Source organism: Lates calcarifer, linkage group LG21 (genome assembly GCF_001640805.2).
Source record: "Lates calcarifer isolate ASB-BC8 linkage group LG21, TLL_Latcal_v3, whole genome shotgun sequence".
NCBI classification, from domain to species: domain Eukaryota; kingdom Metazoa; phylum Chordata; class Actinopteri; family Centropomidae; genus Lates; species Lates calcarifer.
In genome coordinates this window covers 86,321-106,325 of record NC_066853.1, presented here as the reverse complement: position 1 = coordinate 106,325, position 20,005 = coordinate 86,321, and the positions used below count along the sequence as shown (strand labels likewise).

Sequence of the window (20,005 nt, the reverse complement as noted above, 5' to 3'; positions counted from 1 at the left end):
CAGAGGGTTTGACGAAGCTTCGTAGAAAGATAAAATCCTTTGGAGTTTCTGTAGAGCATGTTCGTTTACTCAGGAACAATTTCCACATTAATCACTGACTCCCAAACTGAACTGAAACGTTCATCCATGTTGGTTTAGAAAGGTCAGGTCTGAATGATTTTGTTCGGTTCATGTTAAACTGTCCATCGTGACCTGAACAACAGATGAAATAGAGATTCACTGATGTTTGGTTTGTTCAGAACTGATCTGAAGTATTAAATGTGGAGGTGACCCTGAGGACGACAAGGTGAGAGAGAAGTGACAGGTGATGAACGGATGTCAGGTGTGTTTGTACCTGAGGAGGTATGAGTTTCTCCCATGGTCTCAGCTGCTTCTCTGTGGACGAGCTCGGACGAGTCTGTAAAGTAGAAACATCTTTGTTTGTGGTGTTTTCATTCTGTTTCTCAGCTTCACTGTAGAAAAATAACAACAGCTGATTATTGATTATTTGTTCTTTCCAATAAAACAGTGACTCTGAGCTGTGTTTGTGTCTGTGATCTACAGCCTGTTACAGTTTCCACCACCACACTGTAAAAACATTGTGGAGAGGACAGGAAAACTAAAGCTGTTTTTTCAGACTTTTAGTTTCACATCAGTGATCCAGATCCTCTTCAGACTCAACGTTTCTCCTGATGATAAACCTACAGATCCATAGTCACAAACAGCTGATGAATCAGAGACGAGTTAAATGACTCATCAACATGAACATTCAGTTTGAAAGTTTGAAGTTAAAAACGTCCACCATCACCTGATCTGACCCTCAGACTATGAGGGAGCTCAGTGGCGGCCATTTTGACTCTGATGTCTGTTTTCTGCAGGAAGGACAGCTGATAATAATATTACCAATACCATGTCATATTACTTTTTTTTCCCTTAGTTTATCTTTAGTTTTCTCTCCTATTTGTTTCTGTTGTGTATTCTACCAGACAATGGTTCATACACTTTTTATTTTGTTTTTCACTAATATTTAATATTCTCTAATAATAGTTCTTATTCAGTTTTTGTATTTTGGAACAACAGTTTCCTTTGAGATGAATAAAATGGACATTATCGCTGCTGTGACTGTTTTCTCAGAAAGAGCTGAAACAGAAAAACCACAAAACTTTTTAACTTAAAACTTTCAAACTGAACGTTTGTGTTGACGAGTTGCGTAACTCATCTGTTCAGGATACAGACTGATTGATCAGCCGTGAAATACAACATATAAATGTATAAAAACACATCACAGTGGTGGAAGACAACAACAACAGTTCATTTGTTGGCATCAGAGTGTTTGTTTTATTTCAGAGCAGGAGGAAACTGAACAGCATTGACTCACTAACTATAGCTTCTTCTGTCACTGTTACAGCTGTTTCCTCTCTGACCTCTGACCTCAGTAATACATGGATCAAAAACTGTGGTAAAGAAAACAAAGTAGAAACATATCTAACTACAGAACCTCGGTCTGTTCTACTCTGTGTTTTCACAGCTGAAGACAGGATCACTTATTTTCTCTTTATTACAGCAGGTTAACAAGCTTCTACAGTCACTTCTGCTCCTGTGATTGGATGATCGTCTGCAGCCTCAGTCACACACAGTTTGGTCCATACAGGTTTCTCACAGCACCCCCTACAGGTTGCAGGAAACACCATGAACACCAGAGACCAAGATGAGTTTGGACCAAACTGTGTCTGTCCTCAGGTCTGAGACTAGCAGAGACTCTGTCCTCAGGCCTCAGTCGGAGACTCGTCATCGTCTCCATAGACCACACCCTTCAGGTACGCTCGTTTAAACTCCTCAAACACCATGTCGTCTGATTCACTGTGAGAGAGAGAGACAGGTCAGATCAGTGTCTGAACCACAGGACTGAAGCAGTGCATGATGGGACAGAGACATGTCGTCCATGTCGTCAGTCAACTGATTCCTCTGTGGTCTGAACTGAATTTTGTTTTGGCTATAAACCAACTACACCACGGTCACATGACGTCAACGTCTCCACCACTAAGCTTCCAACTGGTCATTTCATTTAGCTCTGAGCTCTTCTACAAAAGCCTTTCTTCTTAGAAAGTTAGTGAGAGTTTGAAAGAGCGTGAGTAGAAACACAACGAGGCTGTAAAGGTGGACTGGTGAGTAGATGGGTTTTCATGTTAACGTCCCCGACAACCTCTGTAGTCTCATTTAGACACTCGTTAGCAACCGCCTTTTTTAAGACACGTAAAAGCTTCAAACATCAGGAGTGGGGGATTTACTGACCCATTTTATGTCGGAGAATAAAACCTGAAAATGTCTTGAGCTTGTGTTAAAACCACAGACCTTATTTCAGACATTTAACCAGAAACACACTGACTCTGGGACGAGGGAACAGGAAGAGCTAACATGCTAACATGCTAACTGACTTAGGATCAGTCCTGCAGCTCTTTACACTGCACAGCAATGAAACCAGATACAAACTCATTTAACACCTGACCTGTAATAAAGTAATAAATCTACACAGCCTGATTTAAAAGTTTTTGGAGTTGATCAACTGAAGAAACATTTTCATCGTGTTGACCTGTTCGCAGATTTAATAAAGCAGCAGTCAGAGGATCAGCAGGTTGTTCTATAACAGGTGGAGTTTCCTCAGATATCAGGATCAGACACCTGAGCTCAGGAACAATGAAGTGAACCCAGAACCAAATAACAAACCTCTGGACCCATCCCTGTTCACCTGATCCCTCAGTTTAACCCAACATGTTTCCTGGAAACGACTAACTCTCCCTTTCTGTGTCCTCATTTAGTTTCTGCTCCAAGAAAAACAACCGAGCACAAACACAGACCTGAGATCAGTTCACCCACAAACCACTGATTATCAAGACGACAAGTTTCTATCAGACCTGATTCAAACACAAAGAAATGTTCTAATTATCTCTAATAATCTTTAAAGGGATGTCTAACTCCTTATTTCTTGTATATATTATGCTGTGTTCAAGTTCTTCTCTGAAGTCTGCATTTCTGGGTTCCTACTCAGAAGTTTGAACCTGAATGCCTCCTGAAGTCAGAGCAGCCCCACCAACCCTGACATCAGAATCCAAGATGGCTGCTCCTCACATCAACAAGTGGGGCAATCAACGTCTTTTTAACAGCAATCTGAAGAGTTTGTGTTAAACTCTAACATTAACAGCTCAGCTGTTCTTCAGGAGCAGATCTGATTCTCTGACAGAGAAACAACAACAAAGACTTTCTGTGAGTGTCCATGTTTTTCTCACCAAGTTCAGACCTCCAGTGTAAACAGAACAAACCATCAGTGTCTGATCTTCATATGAAACATGTTGTAAATAAAGAGGTGAAGCTCAGACTTCCCCTGAACAACGAGCTGATGTCTGCTCAAGTTTATTGACGTAATCTCTCACTAAACTTTATTTTTGGATTTTGCTCCAGTGATTTGTTTTTGATTCTGATAAAAAGATGGATTAGTGTATTATCAGAACCTAGAAGTTAATTCAACAGTTTCCTGACAGGATTTCTCCCTCATACAACTGTGAACAGACTCATTTACAGAAATAGTTCATTTTACAGAGTGAATGAGGGTCAGTGAAGTAACTGTGGTCTCACCTCTCTTTGGCTGCAGACACAGATCAGACAGGAAACATGACAGAGAGAAGAGAAGAAACTGTCAGTTTACTTGAGGGGTGGGGGGGTGTCACAGGTACAGACAGTGTGTGTGTGTGTGTTAAGCAGCTTGTTGTGTATCAGCAGTTCATCATCTAAACAAAGAGCGGAGTCACATGATGACGATTATCATCCAGATTACTTCTGATCAATACAGATTATCTACACACACACACACACACACACACACACACACACACACTCCTGTTATACCTGGTTCAGGTTTAGGATGCATCAGCCTGAAAGGAAGCTCCACAGACACCTCACTGTAAAACACAGAGACACACCTGTAACTCACCTGAGAGACAGACAGGTGAACAGTCAGACAGACAAACAGTCAGACAGACAGATAGACAGACAGACAGATAGACAGACAGACAGATAGACAGACAGACAGACAAACAGTCAGACAGACAGATAGACAGACAGACAGATAGACAGACAGAGAGACAGGAAAACAGGTACCTGGATCCGATCGTCCTGTTGTTGTGAGCAGAAACAGAGAAACACAGAAAAGATGAATCAGCTGATGTTCATGACACAAAAACCTAAAACACAACAGTTAACACAACATGGCCGCCTGACAGTGAGGTCACAGTGAGGTCACAGTGAGGTAATTTTTGTTCAAGATACAAATCAATGTTTTTATGGAACTCGTGATCATTAAAGACTTTAAGTTTGTGGAGATGATGTTGATTCACAGTGAAAACTATTTTCTACATCAGACTGATGAACAGCTGAGATCTGACTGATCTGACTGACGGTGTGTGACTGTATTCTAAGTTATTTTGGAGTGAACCAGCATGAAGGAAGTCTGCAGAGAGCGGCAGAGCTGAATGAGGTTTCTGGAGGTTGACCTCTGACCTCTGACTGAGCTCAGTGACACACAGCAGACCATAACTGAGACTGACCCTGAGGCGATCATCCTGAGCACCACCTTATAGGAGACCAGCATCCCCTGGACTTCCTTCAACACCTCGTCCTTCACACTGAAACACACAAAACACATCACACAGGCTCATTGAAGTTTACACACATTTATTAATGTGTGTGTGTGTGTCTGTGTGTCTCACATGGTGGATGAGGCAAGGTTCGTGTCCTCGTGTTTGAGGCGTCCGTCCAGAGCGATCCCTCTCCGGTCTTTGTTGTAGGCCAGCAGAGGGTACAGGGTGTAGTCCTTCTTCAGACTGGTCCCAGATGGAACTGAGTCCCTGCAGAACCACAACCAGTCACAACTGTTACACAACCACACAACAGGAAGTTACACAGCTCACATTTCAAAATAAAAGCCCCTCAGTCAGACTCACGTTGTGTCCTCTTTGGCCACTGATTTGACGTATTTGTCGTTGGAGTAAAGAACCACGTTGGTCACCTGCTCGACTGCACACACAGACAACACCTTTGTCAACAAGCTCAGGTGTGATCACCTGTAACACCTGTCATTTGACACAACAGGTATGACGTCACCTGACATGCTGATGTCTTTGACGTTCCTGCTGGACGAGTTTGTGATCTCAACATTCACTTTGACCGGCTCACCGTGGTAGAATGTCTGCACACAGGTGAGACAGAGAGAGAGACAGGTGAGACATACAGGTGAGAGAAAGAGAGACAGGTGAGACAGACAGGTGAGACAGAGAGAGACAGGTGAGACAGACAGGTACAGATCAGATAGGTGAGACAGAGACAAAGACAGATACAGACAGGTAGGGACAGGTATTACAGCCTGGGTCCAGAGATGGTTTCCAAACTAAAATCCAGGTTCCACCTGTGGATGATCTGGATCTTGGACCTGCTGGTCTCAGGGTCAGAGACTCAGGTGAACTGGTCCAGTCTCTCATCCTGAAGCCAGCTCTGAACCTGAACTGGACCCTGGTGTGAGACTAGTCTGGACTCGGACCTCTTTGGGCAGGCTCAGTTTGATGTGCAGAGGTTTCTCCGACATCAGGAACTCGAAGGTGGTCTCTGTCACTGGAACCACTTTGCTGTTCTCTGGACTGAACTGGATCTTCCGGATGCTGAGTCGAACTGAGCTCCTGCGGACGAGATGACACCTGTGAACCAGAACTGGCCTGGTAAAGATCCTGCTGCTGAACTGGACCTGGATCTGGTTTTGAACTCACTGTTTGTCGATCTTTTCATCCTGGTGTTCAGCACAGAAAGCTTTCACCTCAAACTCCACTGCACATTTCTGTCAACAGAGAGAGTCAGAGTCAGGACCAGGACCAGCAAGCTGAGCCACCTGGAAAACCCAGAATCACATCAGATTCTGGATCTGTGGCTGGTCTGGGTTTTTACTGAGCAAAGTTGAACCAGATAAACTCTGTAAACCTGCAGGTCCAGGATCCTGTTCTGGACCACAACAGGAACCTACAGGAACCAGAACACCATAAAACAGACTGAATAAAGACCAGTTACCTTCCCGACATCAGAGGGTCCAGGCTGCAGAGCCACAGAACACGGCAGGTTGTCTGGAAACTGAAACACAGACAAGTCAGGTGGAGGTCAGAGGTCAGGGGTCAGGGGTCAGACATGTTGATCTGAAGGTGGAGCCTGAAGGAGAAGCTCTTGATATGGATCAGCAGGTCTGAGGAGATCTCAGAGACCAGTTCAGGACCTCAGAGAGTCAGTTAAAGTGGACAGGATGCTGGTCTGACCTGATCCTGGAGTCCTCACCTCGAAGAAGAAGGGGAAGGCGTTGTCTCCCAGCTTCTTCAGCAGCTTCTTCTGGATCTTGGTGTGAGTCAGTTTCTCTTTGTCCTGCAGCTCGGGGTAAACCTGCCGGGTCACCAGGAACAGGTCCCTCCTGAAGGCCACGCCCATCACGTCCATGTCCTGACGCCCATACCGAAACGTGCACGACAGCATCACGTACACTGCGCGCGCGCGCGCACACACACACACACACACACACACACACACACACACACACACACACACACACACACAGGATGCAGTACCACTGATGACCACCAGGAGCTGCTGGATCCAGAAAATCACAACCTCACAATAAAACACAAATAAAGCTCAGGGTGACGGTTACTTCAGGGACCCTGTAAAACTCAGTACCAGAGGTCACGTTAAAAAATCAAAGGTCAAGCACACTGACCTTTCTTTCCTTTCAGCTGTGCCGGGTCGATCACGATCACTCCATCTGAGAGAAGTACAAACATCAGAGTTGTGTCTGATGGATGCCATTTTGTTTAAAGATGTCTGTTAGCCTAGCTTAGAGCAAAGGCTGGAAGCAGAGGGAAACTGTTAGCCTAGCTTAGACAGTTCCAGGTTCAGAACTCACCGACTGGATCCACAAAGTCGCAGTGATCCACAAAGTCTCTCTTGGCCATGTAGACCGCCACCTGGAGGAGTAGGGGGGGAGTCAGAGGAGGTGAGGGTAATAACTGGGACCAACAGAGACCAGGACCTGCTCAGTCCTGCTGCAGAACTCACCGACTTGTCGCGGGAAATTTTCTTGAAGACGACGTGTTTCGGACTCATGGTGACTTCCTGTTTTCTGGACCTGAAACACAGATGCTGTCCTTCATCTGAGCCTCGTCATCATCATCATCTTCATCAGATAAAACCTGACTCTGTTTATGTTCAGTAACCAGATCAGGTCTATACCCCCTTATGTTCAACCCCCTCCTCCAGAAACTGAACCTAACCTAACCGAGTTGTCGTCAGAACAAACAGGAGCAGGTCGTTACCTGGACGAATGAGCAGGTGAAGTCCGAGCTGAGGAGAAACAGGTGAACTGGTCCTCTATCGACAGAACAGAGACTGAGCTGATCACACTCACTGAGCTGGATTTATAACAGACACACACACAGCCTGGTCAGCAGGCTGCTCATTACTGACACACACACACACACACACACACACACACACACACACACACACACACACACACACACACACACACTCAGATAATCCTACACTAACACTCAGGTGGACCTCAGCAGCTTCATCATATTGAGCTGTAAAAACTCCCAGGATGGATCAGTGAAACAACAGGGAAACGTGTCAGTTAAAACAACATGAACCAGGTCCTGATCCTGTTCAGGTCCAGTCAGGAACAAACCGTGAATCTGTGCATGAGTCCAGTCTACATGTGTGTTGTGGACTTGGAGAAGGCTTATGATCGAGTCCCCTGAGGGACTCTGAGGGGGACTGAGGGGGACTGAGGGACTCTGTGGGGCACTGAGGGGGAATGACGGACTCTGAGGGGGACCTGAGCTGCTGAGGAGAGTCTTCAGGTCCTTGTAAGAGGTCCTCAGGTGTCAGACAGGTTCTCATGTGATTTCTGATCATGTGATTTTCATGGATCTGAAGGTTGAGGAGAGTGTTGGGTTCAGGAACCTCAGGATGCAGGTGATGTGGTTCTGTTGGCTTCATCAGACCAGGACCTTCAGATCACACTGGGGCAGCATGAAGTGGTCTGAGGTTGTGGTTCGCTTGTTGTTCACAGTGAGGGGAGGATGGAGCAGGAGACCTGATCCTGGTTGGACCTGCTACACCTGCTGATGAAGACCATGTAAAACTGTCAAAAGCTCCAACAAACAAACAGATAAGTGACCTTGGGTTCAGACTGTTCTGAGGAACCACCAGTCTCGGGTCCTGAGAGCACCCCCTGCAGGTTCATCACAGCTCTGACATTAAACTAAATGAACCTCCTGCACCTTTGACCTCTAGGCTCCAGTAATGATTAAAACATAAAGACACAGTTGATGCTGAGTCCAGTAAAGTTTCAGCTCAGTTTGGTCCAAAACTAAAATCTGTAAAATATTAAAACACATAAACTAATGCTAACTCCGTGTATCTGTGAACATGAAGGACCGAGACCAAACGACCCAATGTTTTAATGGTGTAAATTTGACAGACCAGTAAAATGACCTGAGAGGTGTGGAAAGTCACAGACAAAACTGTATAAAAAGAGGGACAGAGCCAGTACAGTTTTGGGGCATTTCTGGTTTTTCTTGTGTGCACTGTGAACGGTTCTCAGGTTTCTTTGTTGACAAATAAACTCTGCTGCCTTGGACACTGCCGACTCCTGATCATTTTTGAACACCTGAATCAGGCTGAAGAGTTCTGATCACAGCCCAGTGGTTTGGGATTTTAAACCCAAATCCACATCAAGACCACAGCCCAGGGCTGAAACAACCTGCTGTGATGTGTCAGTGAACGCCTCACAGCTGTTGTGAAGGTTATATCACACGTGATCAGTCTCAGCTGAGCTGATAAGTTCCCATCACTCAGACTCAGCAGTCTGTCTGCTGATGTCAGCAGGTTACACACCTGAACACAGGTGGGGGGTGGGGGGGGGATTAGACGACACAGCTGATCAAACTGATCAATTACGTGATTTAATTCAAATGACTGTGACTGAGCTCTGTTGTGTACAGGAGCTAAGAGGTCCCTGAACGCAGCACAGATCAGAACTATAAACAAATCCTCACCAACTGTTCTGGTCTTCTAAGGGGGGGGTGAATAAAGGAGGACAAGTGAAGCACAGACATGTTTTTATTTCCTCCTGCTGTTTCATGGTTTATTGATCCAAAGAGCTGCAGCCTGAAAACCAATCACTTCAATCAGCATCAGAGATACTGAAGACCAGGACCTGGTCCTGGACCTCAGGGCTCCACCTGCTGCTCAACACTGACCCCTGCTGGACACTGTAGTTACTGCACACACACAGAGATGTGCAAGTCTGAGCTCCACCTGAACACCTTGAACTGAAGACTGACCCCTACTGGACACCATAGTGTATTACTGCGGGGGGGGTCTCGCCATCAGTTGTTAATGAAGACTTTATTATGAGCAGGAATTTAACAGGAGCTGATGCAGTGTGTGTGTGGCAGGTGTGTGCCTGAGGTGTGTGTGTGTCAGGTGTGTGTGTGGGCAGTTTGAGTTTGAACATGAAAACTTCAGGTAAACATGTGATTCAAGCTGTTTTTAACATGAAGGCAGATCAGAGCAGCTCCTCAGTTTGTCCACAGCTGCTCAACAACAACAACAACATTAATGACAACGACGACGGCGGCAGCGTGACCGCCCAGCTGCTGAATCGTCCTCTCACTGAACAGAGTCTCTGTCTCCGTCACAGTCCAGCTGGGACTCAGCCAGTCACATGTCAGACCACAGGATGGCCTTACTGCCTTTCTCCACGCTCGCCACGTACGCTCCTGACGGCGACCAGGACACCGAGTTAATGGCAGAGCTGCAACAAGAACAGGTGAGGTCAGGTGGGTCAGGTGTGTCAGGTGAAGTCAGGTGTGTCAGGGTTCAGTCTGGTTCTTACTTGTGGTTCCGGTCCAGCGTTCGGTCCACTTTCCCCGTCAGGACGTTCCAGACGTACAGAGCTCCATCAGCTGATCCTCCGGCCACGTAGCTGCCGTCAGGACTGAAACAGATAGAGGAGGGTCACATGTCACCAGGTCACCTGACCTCTAAATCCAGGTAAAAGCTGATTCTCAGGAAACAAAGTGTGATGAACTCACCTGAAGGTGACTCTGGTCCAGTCAGCTCCACACTTAAAGCCCTGAGCACTGAACACACAAACACACAGTTAGTACACCTGGGCCACACCTTGATCTAATCACTGTTTCATAGTTCAGTCTCAGACTGAACAAGTTTCCCTGCAAAACAAACAAGTACACCTGAGCAGTGGTTACCTGACGGGATCTACCTGCTGAAACACACTCACAGGTGAGGATGAACACACCTGGACGTCAGTCACAGGTAAGCATAAAGTCACCTGAAGGTCTGTCTGACGGCGTTGGTGCGCAGGTCGATGATCTTGATCAGGTCATCTCTGGAGCAGGTGAGCAGCTCAGTCCGGTCGTGGTTCAGGTCCAGAGACGTCACTCTGCCCAGCAGCTCCAGCTCCCGCACGATACTCTCCGCTCTGACCCACAACAACAAGAGGAGGCAGACACACACAGTCAGCGCTGAACAGGTGAGGTAAACCTCCGTCTCTGCAGGTGAAACTCACCTGATGTCCCAGAACCGAACCTTCTTATCGAAGTGTCCGCTCATGACGCACTGCTCTGTGCAGACGATGTCGTTACAGCTGGAGCCCGCAAACACCGTCTTCATACCTACACAGGTAACAGAACAGGTGAACAGGTGAACTGAGCGGACACACACTGAGCCCTCTGTCAGAGAAAAACCGACAAATCACGTACAGACTTTGCTGCGGAGGTCCCACAGTTTGAGCGTCCGGTCGTAGCTCCCGGAGACGATCCGAGCGTTGTCCAATAGGAAACGAGCTGACAACACCTTCCCACTGTGACCTGTCAGAGTGTGCTGTAACACACACACACAGTTTAACGTGTTGTTGTGTTGTGTTTACTGACCTCCGTTTTATCTGTGGTCTCAGCAGCAGAGTGAGATCATCTCTCAAGCCCCACCCCTTCGGCCTGACGCTCCGTGCTGATTGGTTCTGTTGGACATCAGTCATCACTCTGAGCCAATAGGATCTCTGTACAGACTCACTCTGTGATGTCACTTCCTGTCTGTCAGCAGCTCCTGAGACCATCACTGCATCACTAGAGCATGATGGGAGCAGAGAGCAGGGGCTGCTGGGAGCCAAGATGGCGGCAGAGGGGGAGGAGCTGAGATTCAGACCTTTTACATCACATCACTGACCGACAGACGGACAATCACACACCTCAGACCGATCAATAATCAGTGACATCATCAATATATCTGATGGTTTACTCTGTTCCCTCCTCTCTCTGCTCAGGAGACGACGGCCACCATCTTAGCTACAGCAGCAGAGGAGAGACAAACACCTGGGGTATCTGGTCAGAGCACCCCCTACAGGTCAAATACTGGACCCCGACTCAGGTCCAGATCCAGACCTGAACCTGGACGGTCAAGGATCAGGCTCAGACTCACCCTCAGTCTGTAGTCGTCCACGGTCCAGATACGACTGGCGAAGTCATTAGAGGCCGCAAGCAGGTACGAACCCTGAGGATGTGAGACGACAGGTTAGACCAGGACCATTAAACCACAGAGGCTGAGATCTGGATCAAGCGGCTGCAGACTCACAGCACTGTCGAACTCGATGCTGGTGATTCCTGCATTACTGCCAGTCAGCGCTCCTTTAGACTCACAGCGACCTGATGACAGGAAACAGCTCGTTAACCAGGCCAGTCCCAGTGAGACCGCATCACATGACCGGGTCCAACCTGAACCAGGTGAGTCAGACAGGTGCTGACTCACCTGGTTCATCAGAGACAGGAAGTGTTACCTGCGATGACCTCCCACAGCTTCACCCTGCGATCCATCCCTCCCGTCGCCAGGAGACGAGAGCCTGGGCTGAACCGGACAGCGTTTACCTCACCATCATGGGCCTCCTGAACACACACACACACACACACACACACACACACACACACACACACACACACACACACACACACACACAGAGTCAGTTTTATCGACGTCGCAGTAAAAACTGTCTCTCATGGTTTCTCTCGGTCTCAGGTTGAAAACTTGAGATCAGCTCCCTCCTCATCCTCAGCCTGACGCTCCGTGCTGATTGGTTCTGTTGGATGTCAGTCATCACTCTGAGCCAATAGGATCTCTGTACAGACTCACTCTGTGATGTCACTTCCTGTCTGTCAGCAGCTCCTGGAATCATCAATGCATCACTAGAGCATGATGGGAGCAGAGAGCAGGGGCTGCTGGGAGCCAGAGGGCAGCAGGAGAGGATCGTGGGTAATCAGACCTTTTACTGTTCATCACTGACCTTTGACCTCTGAGGTCAGTACCTGTTGTGTGTGTGAGACCAGGTCCTGGATCAGCTGGGAAACATCACAGTTTAATGAGGAACAGCTGATCCCAGGTCAGAACGTCTGATAAATTATTGATCTGAATCACAGTGAAATAATCGATCAGAGGCTGTGAGGTGTTTCTCAGCTGATGGTTCTGATCCGGTCTCTCAGACCTGGTGAGGAACCTGGTTTACTTACAAACACGTGCAGAGCTGTGGTCGGGACTCGGACCTCGGCGCAGCCTCCTGACGGAGCCTCTGTGTTCTCAGGTGAGGTACTGAAAGAGTTGGCAGTTCGACGCCTGCTGAGAGAGAGCTCACAGTCACCACAAGGTCAGACTCAACCTGATCACTAATCAATAAATACAGGCTCTGATCACACTGTCAGGGCTGATTATTAGAAATACAGTTCATCAATAATGAGGCTGTTTGAACCTGTTACAGTCAGGAGGGAAAACATCTCAGGTAGAATCACCTGAACTCATCTGTCACATTTCTGTCACATTTATCCTGATTATAAACAGGAGTTTAAAACACTAACTGAACACAAATTATAAATCTATATGGCAATATTGTCAGCCTAAAAAAATAACCAATGTACTAAAAGGACAGAGAAACGATCAATAAATGTGAAAAATCTTTGCTTTAAATCGCCGCCAGTTGTCGCTGTTGCTGCCGGTGGAGTGAAATGCATTCTGGGATAATGGTATGCTCAGTGTGACGCCTATACGCTCAGTGGTAGTATACTGTAGTGCCATACTCTCGACTCTAAACGTCAGTGCAGCTTCATCATGTTATGGTTGAGGTAAAACAGTTCACATGAAAACCAGACTGACTCAGATCAGGTTGATCTGACTCCAGCTCAGATCTGGATTCACTCAGATCAACAGATATTAAATTTGACCCTGAACACACCACACCTACAGAAACTGGTTCCAGCTTGTTTCAAGTTTTAACTGAAACATCAGAGTGAGGTTGAGTTGTTCACCGGTGGAGTATTGATAAGTGATCAGAGCCGATCGGTGGAGTGATTGAACGGTGATGAACTGTGACCATCAACAGGTTAAACCACAACAACCACAGCCTCTGAAACATGGTTATTGATTTAGTATCAGGATCAGTTCACGACAAACTTCACTGTGTGTTCACACTGCAGCACCATCGATAGGTCAATGGCCAATCACAGCACAGCTTATTGAGGAGTGACTGGTTACAACCCTGACCCTGGATCTGTGTCGTCAGACTGTTCACACATGAAGTCAGAATCAAGCCATCAGAACAGATTCTGTCTGAAAATGACACCCGCGTGTCCCATGGCTGCGTGGTACGACGATCAGGTATCAGACGGAATAAAAACGTCGGCCGTTTCAGATGATGTTTTGTTTATTTTGTGATGTTGTGAAATCCACTGTTTACGTCAATATGTTTTCATCATGTGGACGACAGTTTGATGATGTGGCCCTCCATCTGATGGATGCAGCAGAGAGGTAAACACCAGCATGGAGAGTGAGAGAACCAGGAACTCTCTCTGTAACATAGACTAGAACCAGTCCACAACAGACTCAAACACCACAAACCTCCACTACCACCAACACAAGAACCAGATCAAGGAGTCTGGACAGAGTTTATGGATCAGAGGAACTAAATAAAGCCCAGAGTCAAACCTTAGACTGCAGCTCTCACTTTTTATTAGGAATTCAAACTGGTTTGAAACGTGTGCTGCAGTCTGCATAAGACCATCATCTGACGTGGTCTGCTAGTGATCCAGCAGAGGGCACTCTCTCAGCTTCACCTACCGACCTGTCGGTAAACTGAGCTGATGGTAACACTGAGTCTTTCTGTCCTGAAAATGGAGGACGGCAGCGAGTAGAGCTGACACTGAAAGCTCTGAGTAGTGGCGTGAAGAAGTGTTCTACACCGAAGATCGCAAAGTCACGAGTAAAGTCGACTACATTATGATGCTATTTAGGTCACAAGTGAATTAAGCTAATGTTAACCAGGTAACGTTAACCAGGTAACGTTGTAATCGTGACATGAAATTTTCATATCGTCCCACGCCTAGTGATGTGACCTCTGGCTCCGTCTACAGTCAGTCAGTGACCTGTCAATCAAAAACTGACAGTGTGAACAGGTGAACACACAGGTGAACACACACACACACACAGTCCTTCACCTGGAGTGTGGTGGGAGGAGTCCAGGCTGAACACACTCAGACACGCTGCAGACAGACACAGACACAGACAGACAGGAAGAGAAATCACAACGTGGACAATCCAGACCCCCACAGACCACCACAGACCCCCATAGACCCCAAAGACCCACACAGACCACCACAGAACAGAAAGATTTTACAGCTACATACCCAAATATGTTGGAGATAGAGTCCAGGAGTCCACCAGGAGGAGGCTGAGAGATTTTCTTACTGTGGAGACATGAAAACACACCTGGTCAGAGAAGATCCAGGTCCAGGACTGATCCGGACTGTTATGGACTGTTGCTGATCCAGCTGCAGATTATTTTCTTTAAGTGAGTCTAATAAAGTCTCCCAGTTGACCCGGGATCTGACCTGGGACAGGTTCTGGCCTCACCTGGGAGTTCTACTGAGTGGTCTGTTGGGTGAGGTCTCTCCACCCCCCTTCCCTCCGTCCTCGGCCAGGACCTCGATGTCGTCGTCCCTAAGGAGAGAAACATTGGGTCAGGACCGGGTCAGGACTGTCTCAGGTCTCAGACAAAGTAGTAAACCTGGATCTGAGGGGTACTGACGGGTCGATGGGCAGAGGTTCTTTAGCAGCGTCCGCAAGCTCCTTCTGCAGTTTGGCCTGTCGTCGTCTGAAACACATCAGTCAGAGGGTTACACCTAGACCTGGACCTGGACCCGCCCCCCTCCTCCAGGTTCTGGGTCTACCTGCTGTCCTTCTCGTTCTCGGCATTCAGCCTGTTGGCCTCCTGAGCCTTCTCGGCCATCCAGCGAGACACCAGCTCCTGGTTGTCCTCCGTGGTTTTCCTCAGCTTCTCCTCCAGAGCAGAGAAGGTGATCTGCAGGGCGTCGTACTCGTCCTTCAAGGTCTGGTTCGCCCGCTCCAGGTCCTGCAGGAACACACCAAGACCAGGACTGTCACAACTCTGGACCCACAAAAACCTGAATCTGACGGGGAGAAACACCGAGGAACGGGACACCTGAACACAAAATACTACACTTTATAAACACCTAGTCTGGGTATGAGTCCGGTTCTGCTCGAGGTTTCTGCCTCTTAAAAGGAAGTTTTTCCTCTCCACAGTCTCCTAGTGCTGCTCATGGTGTCATGATCTGTTGGGTTTCTCTCTGTAAATTTTTATAAGATAAAGAGTACGGTCTAGACTGATCTACATGATGAAGGTCTCAGGTTGAAAACTTGAGATCAGCTCCCTCCTCATCCTCAGCCTGACGCTCCGTGCTGATTAGTTCTGTTGGATGTCAGTCATCACTCTGAGCCAATAGGATCTCTGTACAGACTCTGTGATGTCACTTCCTGTCTGTCAGCAGCTCCTGGAACCATCACTGCATCACTAGAGCATGATGGGAGCAGAGAGCAGGGGCTGCTGGGAGCCAGAGGGCAGCAGGAGAGGATCGTGGGTAATCAGACCTTTTACTGTTCGTCATTGACCTTCCCCAGCTCCTGGAGCAGGAAGTACTGCTCCTGGATTTCCCAGAATGCCTCCTGTTTTCCCCTCCCTCAGGTGTGTGGTGGTCCAGGTGATGTGTTACCTGCAGGTAGCTCCTCAGCTCCCGACAGTCTCCCTCTAGGCTGGCAATCTGCTGCTGATACTCCAACATCCTGAAACACCACAGCAAGTTGTTATTACACAGACTATTCACCTGCTCAGGTGAGCTGACCGACAAGTGCAGACAGGTGTGACAGGTGGTGACAGGTGCAGACGGGTACAGACATGTGCAGACAGATTCAGCCAGGTACAGACAGGTAAAGACAGGTGTGACAGGTGTAGACAGGTATAGCCAGGTAAAGTGATACTCACTTGGCCTCGTTGCTCTGGATCTCTTTGTCCTTCTGTTGGATCTGGTTGTTCAGTTCAATCACACTCTGAGCCAGCTGCAGGACACAAACACAAACAGTCACTGACAACTCACACACACCTGGAAAGTCCTGGGAATATGGAACCCTACCACCAGGACCTGAAACTTCCTCCACACATTATTCTGCAGAAGTAAACCAGATGACTGGATGATGGATCAGTGGATCATTTCATCAAACACAAAAAACATGAGGAATTCATTCATTCACTCATTCATTCATCGTCACAAGGTCTGAATCCTCAGTGTTTGTTAAACTTACAGGAAACAAAGGAAACTGTTGAGAAATCAGCAGAGTGTGATTCACAGATTTAACAGACTGTAAACTGACTTCCTGTCTCTGCAGGTTTCACAATCCTCTGATGAAAATCCCGTTTCCTGCTCCAACTTCTCTGAGTCTGTTTTCCAGATGCTGCACATCTGAGTCCAGAACTATTCAGAGTCATTCTACTGCTTTTACTGTGACGAGGAAGAGAAGAGGAAATGACTGCAGCTTTACCGCCAGCAGATGCTAATATTAGCCAGCTAACCTAGCTAACATTAGCACCCGCTGGTTAATGGTGCGTTCCAGTTCCTCTCTGAAGTCTGAATTTCTGAGTTCCTAGTTGGAAGCTGGAACACCCCCTGAAGTCAGATTTGAACTCTCTGCTAATGTTCCTGTTTATAGCAGCTCAGTCTCATTAGTTTACATGAAGTCAGTCAGACACAGAGAACTGTTCAGGTTTTATCTGTGGACATGTTGCTACGCTGTTTGTAGAGCGATGTTAGCAACTGTTGCTAACAACAGCTAGTCTGAGATACGACTGAATCAGTTCGCCTTCATGGTTTAATGTTCCAGGTTTTAAATGTGAACGTCTTTTTAACAACACTGTGAAGAGTTTGTGGTAAACTAATGTTAACAGCTCAGCTGTTCTTCAGGAGCAGATCTGATCTGATGTCATCTAAACTCTGAACAACTGCTGTCCTTAAAGCTGCAGCCATTTCCTCTTCTCTCTCTTATCACAGTGAAAAGTTTTTTGGAGTCAGATCTGTTCAAACAAACACAGCTAATGTTGATGACATCACTTCCTGTGAGCAGTGAGGGTGCCAGATGACATCACTTCCTGTGAGCAGTGACTGACCTCTCCTCTCTTCTTGTGAAGCTCCGTCAGCTCCTCCTGGTGTCTGATCCTCATCTGAGCCATTTCCTGCTGCAGAGCATCACTGCGACTCGAGTCTGAGCCCGAACTGCAACACAGGTGAGGAGGAGAGAGACAGGTGAGGAGGGGACAGGTGAGGAGGAGAGAGACAGGTGAGGAGGGGACAGGTGAGGAGGAGAGAGACAGGTGAGGAGGGGACAGGTGGAAGTGAAGACCTGCAGAGGACTGATCCAGCAGACACCTGTAGAGGTCTCACCTGGTCTCGTGTCCTCTCTGGACGTCATATTTGTCAGTCTGGTATCTCTCAGACAGAACAGCCTGGAGGTCGGACTTCTCCAGCAGACGATTATCTGAAACAGACCAGCTGTCAGACTGACTCTGTGTATAGACCAGAACCATCTGGACTCTGGACCAGGACCAGACTGAGCTGGTCTCTCTGGGAAACAGAGACCAGGAGCTTCTGAGGAGCTGCAGAATCAAACTCATTCAGGTTTCAGTTTAAAGTTCTGACGTCAAATGTCTGAGCCTGAGGAGAGAAACCATCATCAGTTCGAGTCTGCAGGTCTGAGGTCTGATCCAGATCAGCTCTGAACCTGCAGTGTGTTGTTGATGAAAACATCACAGAGCAAAATCTGATGGGAAATCTGAGGAGTAAACAGTCTGCGGATAAAACATGTCGGCAACTGAGAGGGAACAAAACTGAGACAAACATCTTTGGAGTGAGTGCAGGATCAAGAGCAGTGAACCTGGCAATCTAACCATATTATACCAGTCTCTGTTGACAAAAATAGGGATTTAACCAGGAGCTGCTGGAATACCACTGCCTCCATCTGTTAGTGTGTCTGTGTTACTGTGTGGTACTTTTACTGCAGTAAAGTATCTGAATTACTTCTTCCACCACTGAAAGTGACACAGTAACACAGACACACTAACAGATGGAGGCAGGGATATTCCAGCAGCTCCTGGTTAAATCCCTGTTTTTGTCAATGGAGTCTGGTAGAGATATATAGAGATGATTCTGCTGTTTCAATTATGGAGTGTTTGGTCATGTGACTCAACTCTGATAGGTCACAGCCGACATCCCAAAGTTCAGCTGAGTACTACTGACTGTGGTGGACTCACATTGGTGGATGATCTCCTCGAAGGCCTGCCTCTGGACCCGGTCTCTGAGCTTCAGCTGCTCTGAGATGTGTCTCTTCCAAGTACACTCCACCCGCCGCTCCGCCATCACCACCTGACACACACACACACACACACACACACACACACACACACACACACACACAACAAACACACACATGTGTTACCTCCTGTGGACACAGGAAGCTGAGGCAGACCGCTGCAGTAAAAGTCTCTGTTCCTGTTTCCTATAAACTGATCTGTAGCTGGAACCTGGTCTGTGAGAAACTGGATCAGGTCTCTGTCAGTTTGCACCTGGACTGACTCTAGATCCTGGTTCAGGGTCAGGGAAAGATCCTAGTCTGTCCTGAAACTGAAACCGGACTGGTCTCTGGATGTGAACCTGGCTTCTGTGGGTCCTCGGTCCACCCGGACCACCACCTCCCTGTGACTCACTTCTGAACCGGAACCAGAGTTCACATTAGAGAAACTCGTGTAGCTCAGGTGACCGACCCTGGTGACGCAGAACAGGTAAAAGCACGAGGCGATAAAAACACATTGGGTCTGAGGAGTGTTAGCAGCTTCGGTTAGCATTAGCTGCTACATGACCCGCTGCACAGACGGGAGGAGCCTGAGCTAACAGGCTAACAAGCTAACGCCACAGAGCAGGTCGTTTCTGACTTGGCTCTATCGACGTTAACTCGGTTACCGGTGAATCATCATGTCGGCTCCTCCGTGCCGCGGCTCCGGTGAGCTGTTACCGGACCGTTTCCCGGGACACAAACATCCGTGACTCGACATGTTAGCGTGCTAACGCAGCGGCTAGCCGCGGAGCTTTCAAGCAGATCAAAGTCAAACTTACAGCCGCTAACGGAGCCCTGGGCCGTGGCTCGTGTCCTCTGACGCTTCCCCGTTAACCTCGATGCTGCTGTTTCGGTGCTGTCAGTAGTTAAACGGTTCCGTTTGTCTCGTTAACCGACATCAGCTTCTTCCGCTAACTCGCTCCAACTAAGCGCCATCTTGGTTCCGACCACTCACTTCCGGAAGGGTCGCACGAAAATACGGTCGGGTCTAAATTGGAGCTCAGATATTTGTTCCTCTGCTTCTAACGGAAATCTGTTTTTTTTTAGGATTATAGTCTTTTTATTTTCTGTTTCTTGAAGGTTCCAGTTTTTTCACAGCTGATTTTATGTTTTATATTTTATATGTTTCTCTGATGAAACATCTGTTAATGAT

The 20,005-nt window shown here is 47.5% G+C and overlaps 2 protein-coding genes and 3 non-coding genes across 8 annotated transcripts; all 5 read right to left on the bottom strand.

Moving 5' to 3' along the window:
• Positions 1-1,289: 1,289 nt before the first annotated feature.
• Positions 1,290-9,012, bottom strand: sagb (S-antigen; retina and pineal gland (arrestin) b). The gene is made up of 16 exons (XM_018704974.2): positions 7,371-9,012; positions 7,114-7,183; positions 6,962-7,022; positions 6,776-6,820; positions 6,343-6,542; positions 6,085-6,144; positions 5,790-5,857; positions 5,567-5,702; positions 5,134-5,218; positions 4,974-5,046; positions 4,740-4,877; positions 4,578-4,655; positions 4,132-4,146; positions 3,880-3,932; positions 3,610-3,619; positions 1,290-1,839 (listed from the first exon to the last, which is right to left on the bottom strand). Exons 2-16 carry the CDS (start codon positions 7,159-7,161, stop codon positions 1,746-1,748), a joined length of 1,164 nt encoding a protein of 387 aa, XP_018560490.1. The 5' UTR covers positions 7,162-7,183; positions 7,371-9,012; the 3' UTR covers positions 1,290-1,745.
• A 153-nt stretch (positions 9,013-9,165) lies between these two features.
• Positions 9,166-19,829, bottom strand: atg16l1 (ATG16 autophagy related 16-like 1 (S. cerevisiae)). Of its 4 annotated transcripts, XM_018704968.2 has the most exons (21): positions 19,632-19,828; positions 18,773-18,884; positions 17,907-18,000; positions 17,633-17,738; positions 16,457-16,530; positions 16,188-16,257; positions 15,348-15,529; positions 15,206-15,271; positions 15,031-15,117; positions 14,805-14,864; positions 14,616-14,660; positions 12,642-12,744; positions 11,918-12,023; positions 11,716-11,786; positions 11,563-11,634; positions 10,848-10,968; positions 10,655-10,760; positions 10,418-10,567; positions 10,161-10,208; positions 9,962-10,063; positions 9,166-9,880 (listed from the first exon to the last, which is right to left on the bottom strand). In XM_018704968.2, exons 2-21 carry the CDS (start codon positions 18,876-18,878, stop codon positions 9,787-9,789), a joined length of 1,863 nt encoding a protein of 620 aa, XP_018560484.1. In that variant the 5' UTR covers positions 18,879-18,884; positions 19,632-19,828; the 3' UTR covers positions 9,166-9,786. The 4 variants fall into 4 exon arrangements, 3 of the variants coding, with proteins under 3 accessions (XP_018560484.1, XP_018560485.1, XP_018560486.1); XM_018704969.2 differs by lacking the exon at positions 14,616-14,660 and having other exon boundaries at positions 12,642-12,747; XM_018704970.2 differs by lacking the exon at positions 14,616-14,660.
• On the bottom strand, positions 11,034-11,311 carry LOC127139093 (small Cajal body-specific RNA 6). The gene has a single exon (XR_007808981.1). It is a non-coding gene; the product is annotated as a small Cajal body-specific RNA 6 (non-coding RNA).
• Positions 12,146-12,419, bottom strand: LOC127139092 (small Cajal body-specific RNA 6). Its single transcript, XR_007808980.1, has one exon. It is a non-coding gene; the product is annotated as a small Cajal body-specific RNA 6 (non-coding RNA).
• On the bottom strand, positions 15,818-16,087 carry LOC127139091 (small Cajal body-specific RNA 6). The gene has a single exon (XR_007808979.1). It is a non-coding gene; the product is annotated as a small Cajal body-specific RNA 6 (non-coding RNA).
• Positions 19,830-20,005: the final 176 nt, after the last annotated feature.

Excerpts from the sequence above, each read along its gene's own strand:
- sagb (XM_018704974.2), bottom strand. The coding sequence starts at position 7,161 with ATGAGTCCGAAACACGTCGTCTTCAAGAAAATTTCCCGCGACAAGTCG. Across the intron at positions 6,145-6,342 it reads CCTTCCCCTTCTTCTTCGAG|TTTCCAGACAACCTGCCGTG; the intron begins GTGAGGACTCCA and ends TCTGTGTTTCAG. Across the intron at positions 5,219-5,566 it reads AACTGAGCCTGCCCAAAGAG|ACATTCTACCACGGTGAGCC; the intron begins GTCCGAGTCCAG and ends ACCTGTGTGCAG.
- atg16l1 (XM_018704968.2), bottom strand. The coding sequence starts at position 18,878 with ATGGCGGAGCGGCGGGTGGAGTGTACTTGGAAGAGACACATCTCAGAG. Across the intron at positions 10,969-11,562 it reads TGGACGACTACAGACTGAGG|CACACTCTGACAGGTCACAG; the intron begins GTGAGTCTGAGC and ends TGTGTGTTACAG. Across the intron at positions 10,064-10,160 it reads TGGACCAGAGTCACCTTCAG|TCCTGACGGCAGCTACGTGG; the intron begins GTGAGTTCATCA and ends TATCTGTTTCAG.